Consider the following 11,430-nt stretch of genomic DNA (forward strand, 5'->3'; position numbering starts at 1 on the left):
AGTTTCTCTCCACATTTCTCTCAATTTCTATTTCCTTCTCTCTCCTTCTCCTTTTGCATATCGTCCTCTGTTCTCTACTGCGCATCTCCCAACTCACGAAAGTTCCGCATGCACACAAACTTGTATCCCACATCTATCCTTTTTATCTTCATCATCAACGCAGCTGTTATCCCCAGAACTTCCAGTCGCTTCTCATTCAGCAGCTTCCGCCTCTTTCTTCAGCTTGTCGCGAATCTCTGCAAACTTCTTCTCGTCGTGCAGCCTTTACGCTTCTTCTTCTTTCTATTAATATTGGATTCGGCTCTGTTCAGCCTCCTCCTCCTTCCGCTGCTGCTTTTCTTGATCTGCCATTTTCTTTCGCTCACCTTTTACAATTTTCTCAATCTTTTTTTTTCTTTCTCTTCTCATTTCAGGTCCAATCTTCTCTGCACATATCGCTCTTCAATCTCCTGATGCTTCTGATTTGCTGCAATTGTTGCTTCCCTCTGCTTCTTCTTCTGTTTCTCTTGCCGCATCTGGATCTCCCTTCCTCCCTCTCCCATCCGAACTCCTTCGTTTGCTCGCCCTGCTGCACTCTTCCACGGTCTGTCGTTTTTTGTGTCTAATTCTTCTTTCGAGTCATCTGCTCCTTCTTTTGGTTCTGTTTTGCCTTTTTCACTTCTTTGTTTCGTATTCTTCAATCAATCTTGTAAACAATGTATCATCTCTTGCATTTCCCTCCGACCAATTCTTCCTCTCGTTCTCCAAATTCCTCTTGTTCCTTCTAAAGTGCAAGTTCATCATGATTCCCCAGACCTCCGCTAAAGACTCCTTCACCCTGTCTCTCATGTCCTCGCCCAGCGTCTCTTAATCCATCGCTCGCAGATACTACACCCTCTCCATCATCTATTGCAACCCGTCGCACCTCTGCTTTTGGTTGATGTGCTGCCAGTTCCAGCTCTCTCGCTTCCTCCTCTCGCCTTTCAGCACATTCTGGATTGCCCACTTCCACATGTCCCACAGCCGCTTCCGCACAACTTTCTGCCCTATGGCAATCGTGTCCAGCATCCAAAGATGCGTCGAATCGACGTTAACTGACTCAGCTGAAGGTGAAATTGAAGGTGATTGCAAAGAGATGGGTTAATTGTGTGATGAAAAAGATGCAGCAACATTTGAAAAAGTTCTGTCGGAAGATGAAGATGAGAAAAGGCCAAGAGGAAGAAGCAGATGAATTAGGTGATGGAGATATACTGTTGTTTTGAAGTGAAGTCATCTCAAAAGGAGAATGATTGTTTTGAAGTGTTGCGAAAGTATATGCAATTAGTTGTCGTTGCTGCTGTCTGTTATTTTACTGCTGATGCAGCTGAGAATCAGAAATATAAGAATTTAATTTTGTCATTTGTGAGTTTGCTTCGCTTGATAGCAAAGTCTTTCAATGAGCCGTTAATGGAATGAAAATAGATTGGTTCGCAATTTGTTGTGCATATTGCGAATGCGACATTGATGACATTGATGGAGAAAGTGTTTGCATGGAAGAGATTGCAGAAGGATGTGATGGAAGGTTTATTACAGAAGAAGTATTGTTTGAAGGAAACTTCAGGATGAGGATGGAACTGTAGCTGGAACTGTTGCTGCTGCTGTTGTTGATGAAGCAAATGTATGTTTTGGAAGAAGGTTTTAATCAGAAGGAGCGCAATTTGTTGCTGTGTCTGCACCAAAGACCAGAAATTGGGGCAGAACAAGGAGATGTTCTGAAATGAGATGGATGTGATGGAGGAAAGAGTAGAATGAGAAGGAGGAGGAGGAGAAGTTTCAAATCCTTTCTCTTTTTGTTGTTTTTTGATTGTTTCTTTCTGTTCTTCATCATCCTTATCTCTTTTCCTTTTTCCTTTTATTTTATTCTTCCTTTAAATCTTTCTCCTCCTCCTCTCCCTCTTTTTCTTCTTCTTCCTTTTTCATTTCATCATTTTTTTCTGGATGAATGAATAAATTTAACACACGCAGGTTCAATGATTTTGTGCAAATTGACACTTTTTATTTACTAATAATATAAGCCGCAAACAATTCTATCAAACTTCAATCTTTATTCATCGTATTAATTACTAAAAGCAATGGCTCTTGCAAACCTTTTTCGTGTGTTTTCCTGACATTTCCACAAATCTGAGTTTTTTTAAAAAAACTTCAAATGAGTAATTATTATGGAATTTTATTAAAAACTATTTTCAAATAATAACGTGAATAACTTGATTATCCGCAAGAAGATGAAGTGTTTAACAAAATGTGGTTTTGGACAAATAATGAATTAATCAAACAGACAAGGACTCAATTTCTTTTTATTCTCAAAATTTTCCAAATAAAATATGATATTTTTGAAAAAAAATTAAAAATGTCCATTCACTGAAATTAAGAAATGTTTTCAAAAAAGTGAATCTGTTCGACAGATTGATCTTTTCGACCGACTGATCTTTCGAACGACTGATCTTTGTCGTTAGACTGATCTCGACAAAGATCTGTCGATAACCCATTGAAAATTTTTGTTTTTCGATAAATAAAATGTTTGTTTGTTCGAATCAAGTGAAATTTTATTTTTTTATTTATAAAAAAAATTATTCAATGGAAACAAAAGTGCATTTTTTTATTTGAATGTTTTTTCGTTTATCAAAAAAGAAAAATTATGCTTAATGTCTTGTCGGTCGACTTGTCGAGCTAATGAAAAAATGTCGGTCTGTCGCAAAGGCCTATGACATATTTTTCACTTCAAATTTATTATTAACACTTGGGTGATTTTTTTTGATATCATAAAAAAAGATCAAAAATCGAAAAAATAAATTCTATTGTGGTATTAATTGATCAAATAGTTAAATTGATATTTCAATTGTATTTAGCTTTTATTTCTGTCATGTATATTTGTTTTATTTATGTATACAAAAAATAAATACATTTTTAATGTTTTTGATGAAAAAGGATTTTTATGATCAAGTTTCAAAAAAAATGTGAAAAATAAAAAATAAAACTGTAAAAGGAAAAATTGCAAATTCATAATTGGCAAAATACAACATTGCAAAGAGAAAGTTAATAAGAAGAACAGAAAAAAATGATAGGAAAACAAAATTATTGTAACTAATTGAACAATAATAGTCATTTTTCTATTTTTTCCCTTTCCTTTATTAGGCCAACAAATTTCCATTCATTTTATTCGTTTCATCGAATTCATCAAGCGTTAAACGAAATAGTGGAACATTGGATAAAGTCAAGTTCAATATCTGGATCATCTTCATCGCTTTGAATAAAATCGTTTCTAACAGAGGAACTGATGCTTTTGCCTGTGGCAGACCTAAACAGACCCCATGTACCAACGTCGAGTATGCACTCAACGGCTTCATTTCCCTCCTCCAAGACGCCTCTCTCACCCTCCTCACCTCAACGTTTGTTCCAACTCAAACACTCACTTTCAGCGCTGTTGACACAAAAACAACAGGAAATAATGACTTTTTTCTGATTTCTATATTATTCCTTTCATTTTCTTATTTTTGCATATTTTCCATATCATAGAAAAATTCATAAGCTATCATAGCTTTTTCAATTGGAGTATATGTCTTCACTTATTTTTTTCAGAAATCCATACCATCAACAAGACAAAAATATTTCTTCGTCATTACCTCATCTAATTTTTCTTCTCCATCAACAACAAATTAAGCTCATGAAAAAAGATTCATTGCTGTCGTATCTTCAAAAGAAATATATTCATGTATATCAGGCAATTTTCTTCAGTTTATATTTTCTTCACCTTTCCGATTTCAACTTGCTTGCATCCAATTAGTACCAGAATCTCATATGACTTCCCGTCAAACATGATTTTTCCCAAAAACTGCTCTATCTCATTATTTCATTTTCCGCGACTTTCTGAAGGCATGTGGCCTTGTAAAATCTCTCCAAAATCATCCCTGCAACTGTTTGTTCAAAGAAATCTTTTCCCACCTTGTTCATTCTGCTTCATGTAATTCTTTCATCTTCCAAATGCAAATAGTTAAATCAATCTCTGCTTTCAATCGCCCGCAAGATGGTCTGCTTTTCTCGGATAAACATAGAATTTCTTCGATCTCCATAAACTAAAGCTGATATTCTGTGATTGAATGAAGATTCACTTTGCGATGATGAACAGAAATGAAAGATGAAGACTGGCACTGAATTTGAGGAGAATTGAATGAAAAAGAAGGAGACGAAGAAAGAACATCCAGTCAAAGAGGAAAAAGTGTTCCAGAAGAAGCAGAAGTGGCAGAAGATGAATGCACAGCTTGAGATAAAAGTGAAGGAGATAAAGATGTTCTGAAAGAAGGAAAAGATTGTTGTTGGATGTTCATAAACAAGGACGAAATGACAAGTGATGAAGTACAATGAGAAAGAGGATGAAGAACATTTTTTGTATTTGAGCAAAATCAGCAGCTGAATCAAAAGGCGCAACCGAATTGAGGGCAGTGTATTTCTGCATCAAATTCATCACAATCGAATTCTGCGATGAAAAGAAAGACACTAACTTTTGAAACGACAGCGTATCTCTTCTTCCAGGCACGTTGTTCTGACTGAATGTTCTTGTTCCTTTCTCCTGAAACAGCATAGGCGATCCTTTCCCTGCTCCTTTCCTTCCCTTCCTGTGTATCACTTCTGCTTCCTCTTTGTGCGGCCACCAACCACGCCACTTCATCACTCTTCCTCTTCTAAGCTCAGCCCTGATCTGCCTCAGCCCGCTCATTAGCGCACTCATCAGATCCAGCAGCGTTCTTATCTGCATCGCGTCAACTGATGCATACGCAGGCACCTTCTGCATCTTCCACACAAATTGCCCATTTTCCTCACTTTTGATGAGAACATATCGGCAAGGAACATCCAATTCATCGCTCAAATCTTCCAGGTCAGAATTAGCAAGGTCATTCAACATGCAGTCCAATTTCCGCTCCCTTGTCAAAATTGGCGTTTGGCTTTCTTTCGCCTCTTGCTGCGCCTCGCTTGTCATTTTGTTCTCTTTCTGGTTGATCTGTGTGCCTGTCCCAAGGTGTGATTGTAATATTTCCTGGATGCTGCAAAACAGATTCTTGTCTTTTTCCTCTATCTTCTTCACCATTTTCTCCATTTTCCTGCGCTCCCGCTCTTCTTTCTCCTTCTTCTTCTTTTGTATTTTCTGTTGTTTCGTCAGCCGAAGCAGGTTTTCTCTCTGATCATCAGATTCCAATGAACAATCAATGATCTTCGCCTCTTCATCGTCCACTTTCCCTTTCTCATTCTGAAACTCATCTTGCATCGCCCTTGTCACTTCTTTGTTGAAATTCTTCATTCCCATCACAGCCAACGTCACCCCTCCTCCTTCTCATCCTCCTCCTCCAATTCCAATTCCAATTCCTCCTCTTCCAACAGCAGGTGACAGCGGAGGTGCAGGTTCACAAACAGCTCCTCTCCCCATCTCCATCTCTTGATTGAACAAAATAAACGCCCTCCCTCAGACTCCTCTCCATCCACCTTCGATTCGCTTCCCTCGCGTAAAGTGTATAGCTCCAAAGGCGTCTCTTACTGAAGAATATTGCTTAGGCTGTGGAGAAGGTGATGGTGTTGGAAAAGGAGTTGGTTTTGATGCTTTTGCAATGAAAGAGGCTCGGGCTTTGGCTCATTGGAATGTATTTCGTCTTTTCTGCCGTTTCTTATTGATTCTATGGCGTTTGTATTCTTTTCTGCTTCCGTTTGATTATCTTTGCTTTTGAAACTACTGCTTTGGGGTTCATTAAATCCTCCAAAATCACTTTTTGATTTTCATCTTTTCCATCATCTTCATCTCCTTCAACTTCTTCCTTGTTTCCATTTTCATTCAAAGAATTATTCCATTCTTTCTCTTCTTTCTCCCTTTTTCGCCATCCCCCTCATTTTTGAAGCATTTTCATTTATTCCTGGTCTTTTTATTGATCGTCAATCGATGCAGGAGAAAGCAACAGGTTTGGTCTGACCATCAAAAGCACTTTGTTCATAACAGAATCACGTTGAAGCTCAAGCGCTTGGAAATACCGCTGAATCAAACACTGTTTTTCTCTCTGTTTGTGTCCATCTTTTTTCGCTCTTCTTTATCGCTGACTGTGGAGCTGTCACAAAGGCATTCACTTTCTTCATTTTACTTCGGTTCCTTCATAGAATTTCTTCTCATCAATGATAAACTCTCGTTTTCTTCTGCTTTTGCTTTATCTTCTTTTTCATCATCATTGTTATCTCCTTCATCAACAAGCTTTAATGCCTTTATCAACTTAATTTGTTCTCTTGTTCTTTTTTCCTCTCTTTTCTTGTTCCTTGCTTCTTTCTTTCTTTCTCTTTCCCTCTTCTCCAGATTCTCCGCATACCGCTCCACCATCTGAAACTCTGCAAACAGCAGCAGCGCCTCAAACACATCTGGTGGGAGAACAAAATATTATCTTTTCCTTCTTCTTCCGAACTGTTGCTGCATCCTCCTCATCTGCTGCTCTTTGCCTGTCAGAAATCTGTTTCTAGAAGAGCGAAGCAACGAGGAAGAAGAAGAGGAGGAGGAAGAAGAGGAAGAAGAAGAAGAACGTGAGGCACCATAAGAAGCAGCCAATTGTTCACAGCTGTTGAGATAGCATCGACGGAGGAGAGGGTGCATTGCTCTTATGCGGCGAGCCATAGCAATTTCAGAACGATGAGGTGGTTTTGGATGGAGAGAGAGGTCAGTTACTGCTGGAGAAGATGGAGAAGATGAAGAGGAAGATGAAGGAGAGGAAAATGGAGATAGCTGACAAAGAGAAAGAAAAGATTCATTGGGCAATAAAGAAGGGGATGTTCCTGTTCCTGTGCCAATGCCAGCAATTGAATGAGTAAAAAAGGTTTATGTTGAATTTTGATTGCTTTTTCTCAGTCTTTGTCTTCGTGATACATAAGACGGATTTTGAAGAGTTGGTTCTTGTGGCGGAAGGATCACAGGAAGCGGCAGACGCGGCGCATGTTTTCTTTTGAAATCTTCTATGATTTCGTCGACTTCTGCTTTTTCGGCTCTTTCTTGTGAAGAATTCACTTCTGACTGTTCGGATGAAGAGGAAGATGAAGATGAATCGTTAACAATCTTTTCTTTCTTGTAGAATTTGATTGAGACTGTTTTTGATGAAAAACAAGAAGAACAAGAATACTCACCACAAGTTGAGAATACAGATTCTGTTTCGGTTGCACCTTCTTTGCTATCTTATCCATTATCATTCTTTTTTTCTTTTTCATCTCTCGTTTTCTTCTTCTCAGAAGCATACTGATGATGATGATGATGATGATTTCTGCATTGATGTCGATGATTTTGCTTATTTCCATGAATATGTCTATGTTTATGTCTGTTCTGTTTCATCTGTCTGTATCTGCCACACAAACATTCGCCCACCGGAAACACGTCTTCTTCTGTCAAATCGTCTGTCATCGGAACAATCTGCAGCCAAATGCCAAATGCCCGTGTGTTTGCTGATTGGAGCTGAGAAGTGGTGGATGCTATAGATTGATGTAATAGTAGCTTCAGAACAGAATTTGGAGAAGAAGAAGAAGAAGAGGAAGAGGAAGAAGAGGAAGAAGAAGAGGAGCTTGAAAGGGATTCTGAATTGGAAGAGAAAGAAAAAGAAGAAATATTTGAAGAGTTTGATTCATTTAGAAGGTATTTTTCGACTTCTGTTTTTGTTTTCAGCAGTTCAAGCGCTCGTGTCAGTTGTCCACACACTGGAAATAAGGAGCTTTTATATGAACAAGGTGAGTTCATCACAAATGCTTGCAGTTTATTCAGCACTTTCATTGAACAAGTTTTGATCAAGTTCGAAATATTTCCTTCGGATTTACAAGCAGAAAAATTTACAAATATGTTTGTATCCCTCACAAATCTCGGCAGATTCGCCAATGACTCAACAAACGCTGCTTTTGTATTCAACGAATAGCATGCTTGAGCCAACCTCACCAGCTTCTGAATGGATGCTCCTCTTTCACACAGCCAGAGTGGATCTCCAAAGCCCTCTCTAATAGCTCCAGCCACAAAGTCCCTTCTGATCGCATCTGACTGAAAAACGGACAATTCTCTGCTCGAAATGAGGCTGTTTGCAAGCGAACCGAATCTTCTTCGCAGAATGCCATCTCCGTTGTTCAGCACTTGCTCAAAGAGGAAATCGTCAATGAGAAAAGTTGCACAGTCAGGAAAACCAAATGTTTTGATTGTGTTAAAGGATGAGTAGTTTTCGAGTGTCAATGGATTGACTCCACATTCATCAACTGCCTCGTCTGTGTCAAGATGCTCCACCCAATCACCCAACAGCTTAAAACCAGGAAATTTCTCTTTTTTCTCTTTCTCTTTTCCTTTCCCTCTTTCTCTCTCTTTCAGCTTCTCCTTCCACTTCTCCTTCTCTCTCTCCCTCATCGCTGTTATTCCTGTTATTCCTCTAACAAAACTTCCTCTTTTTCCCTTTGCATCTTTCCCATCATTCCCATTCTCAAACATTCCAGTAAAAATAGCCATCATCCTCTGCTCTTTGTTCGATATCTGCTTGTTTTTCTGCCCCCATCTCAGTCTGTTCTGTCTCAATTGAAGTTTTCTTGTGTAAATGTTTGAAAATTCGTTGTCTTCATCAAAAAGAGGCAGCGGAGGAGGAGGAAAATCAGGTGAAGTTGAATGAGAAAGAAGCTGTTGAGTGAGAAAGGAATGAGGAAGGGAAGGGATGTGAGAAAGAGAAGCGAGAGAAGGGAAAGAAGGAGAAAGGGAAGAAAGGGAAGAGGTTAAAGAAGAGGTGGAGATGGAAGGAGTTGATAGAGAAAGAATAACAGAAGAGAAAGAAGAAGGTTTGAGGGATGTTTTGAAGTTATGTTGTGGTTGTTGATTAAGATGCTGATGTTGATGACGAGAATGAGAAATGAATAAGAACATGAATAAGAAAAATTAAGAGAAGAAGGAGTGCACAATGTGTTAAATGAGTAAATGCCCGTTGGATAGAGACGATGAATAGAGGCAGAAGAAGGCGAAAAGAGTTGAGTGGCAAAATGGAAATGGAAAGAAGAGGAAAGAGGAGAAAGAGGAGAATATTGAAGAGCCAATGAAGAAGGAACAAGGGAAGATCTGTTGGTTGAGAGAAGGCGATGAATGAAAGGTGTATTGAATGAAAGAGAAGGATCAGGAGGAAGAAAAGGATGAAGTGGAGAAAGAGAAAAAAACAAGAAGAAATCGTATGATATGATGTTGAAATATTTGATTAAGAAGAAGATGATGATGATGAATGTGTGGCATGAAATGATCAATTACTGGAAATAAAGAAGATGAGTGTCAATTTACATCAGCTGAGATATTCATTGAAATTCTCTTCTTCCCTTTCTTTTATGTTCTTCTGCAGAGGAGAAACATCTGAATCCCTTTTCACTTTCAGCTTAATCCACTTTTTCTCTTTTCAACAAAAAAAATGAAATATAAAGCGATCCCTTTTTCATTCCATCTCTTCTTCTTTCACTTCCCCTTCTTTCACAAAAGATCATCTTTCCTCAAAAACTATTCTTCGCCAAAGCCCATGTCAGGAATCTTCGAAATATCTCGCATTTCATCTATCTGTATTTTTCTTCCTTGCTTTTCTTCTTCTTCTTCAAAGCCATATAATCCTTCGCTTTTTCAACGTCCTGAATGAAAAAATAATAATCACTTCAAAAAATATTCAACAAACCTTCAAAACATTTTTATATGCAATTTTCTGTTTTATATTCCATTGCCAACTGTTTCCCTCCAATAAAAATTCTTTATTCCTTCCATTTTCAAATATTTCTTCTCTGATTTTCTAATCGTCCTTTCCATCAGTTGTTTCTCCATCAAATGCATCGATATCTTGCTCTTTTGAAAAATGTGAGATTTATGTATTTTCTTCAATTTCATCTTTCTCATTGAAAAATATCCTTGTTTCTCGTCTGAAAATATCATTCCAAATTCCTTCCCAATCCCTTCACCCTGGGCACTTTCTATATGAATTCGCTCTCCCAACTCGATAGTCGCCCTGCACAACGAGATATCCCGCCTTCATTCATTTTCATTCATTTCCGCCTCCTGCCCTGAAAGAAAGAATAAAAACGGTCAATAAAAAATAATCATATATAGAAATAATAAATAAATACCAAACTTCCTTCTCTGCCTTTTATTAGCAATTATTCTTTGGCATATCAATCATATAAATATTTTCATTAAAAACAAAAGAAAGAACATCTATTGATTGTCTATGAAAAAGATTTGTTTAAAAAACATGTGTTTTCCTCATATGGTAACAAATAACAAACCTCGATGCAACGTCAATGTGAGAAAAATTGTTGAAAGAACATTTTGAAATAAAGTTATGGAATTTTTTCTCATTGAAAAAAGTTCTAAACACACATTTTTTTTAATCATTTTTAATGAATATTGTTGTTTTAATAATTATGAGGCGTATGAACACTAATAGAATATAAGCATTTTCTCGTTCTTGAAAGAACAAAAAAGCGAAAAATTTTCATAGATTTTTGATCTGAAAATTTGAGATACATTTTTCGAAAAAGAGGTCACACCTTGGTACCCCTTTTTTTGACATATTTCACACACCGTCATTCTAACAAATCGATTCATGCGAAAAAAATGCCACCCAAGGTGTGACCCTCGTGGGATACCTTAAAAATATTTTTTCCTTATGATCAGATCCATAATTATTTGGACATGCATGAAAATGTCTGACTTTTGTGTTATGAGACCATTATTCTCCATTTGTTATCTGCACAAAATTTTAACATTCTGACATTATTTTGTGAAATATTTTGTTGTTTAGTCGTTTTTGTTGGATGAAATTTTGTATTTGTGATGTTGAAAGTTTTTGAAATGAATTTCTTTTTCTTTTTTAAGAATCTTCAAATTTAAAAAAAAATTAAAATTAAAATAAAGAATAAATGATCTTAAGAAGTTTCCCAAAAGTTCATAATTTGAATAAAAAATGTTTCATCATTATTGTTCAAATAAAGTTATTTCCGCATTTAATTTTGAACGAATAAATCGAAAAAATATTTAATTTCTTCAAGGTTGTATTTGAGAAATAAAATATTTTAATCTGTAATTAGAAATATTTTAATTAGTCATCCATTCATATATTAACAATTTTGTCCATTGAGTGAAAATAAAAAAAACAAAATGTTTTACTAAACTTTCATCTCTGATTAAAATTTTTCTTGAAAAAACATATTTTTTGCTGAAATCAAACAACTCAATATTTATTTTAAAAAAAAGAAAAGAAAATCAGTTTGACATTTAATTTTGTTGATTATCAAATTTTTTTTATTTTTATTTTTATTTATTTTATTTTATTTTTTTTTTTTTTTGATTTTATGATTTCATTAATACGCTTTTTGGATTGCTATGTGTCTTTTGAGAAAATTAAATTGTGAGAAAGAAAAAAAGAA

General features: G+C 36.5%; 3 protein-coding genes across 3 annotated transcripts; all 3 read right to left on the reverse strand.

The window, feature by feature from the left end:
• Positions 1–404: 404 nt before the first annotated feature.
• MONOS_11511 (uncharacterized protein) lies at positions 405–1,047 on the reverse strand (the record flags this gene model as incomplete). Its single annotated transcript, XM_067864048.1, has 2 exons — positions 405–660; positions 905–1,047. The coding sequence occupies 2 exons, from the start codon at positions 1,045–1,047 to the stop codon at positions 405–407; spliced, it is 399 nt and encodes a 132-aa protein (XP_067734737.1).
• Positions 1,048–4,336: 3,289 nt separating this feature from the next.
• Positions 4,337–5,314, reverse strand: MONOS_11510 (uncharacterized protein; the record flags this gene model as incomplete). Its single annotated transcript, XM_067864047.1, has 1 exon — positions 4,337–5,314. The coding sequence occupies one exon, from the start codon at positions 5,312–5,314 to the stop codon at positions 4,337–4,339; it is 978 nt and encodes a 325-aa protein (XP_067734738.1).
• A 1,107-nt stretch (positions 5,315–6,421) lies between these two features.
• MONOS_11509 (uncharacterized protein) lies at positions 6,422–8,905 on the reverse strand (the record flags this gene model as incomplete). Its single annotated transcript, XM_067864045.1, has 3 exons — positions 6,422–6,760; positions 6,902–7,116; positions 7,381–8,905. 3 exons carry the CDS (start codon positions 8,903–8,905, stop codon positions 6,422–6,424), a joined length of 2,079 nt encoding a protein of 692 aa, XP_067734739.1.
• Between the last annotated feature and the right edge of the window lie 2,525 nt (positions 8,906–11,430).

This window comes from Monocercomonoides exilis (genome assembly GCF_001643675.1).
Source record: "Monocercomonoides exilis strain PA203 chromosome Unknown scaffold4-2303458, whole genome shotgun sequence".
Classification (NCBI taxonomy): domain Eukaryota; phylum Preaxostyla; order Oxymonadida; family Polymastigidae; genus Monocercomonoides; species Monocercomonoides exilis.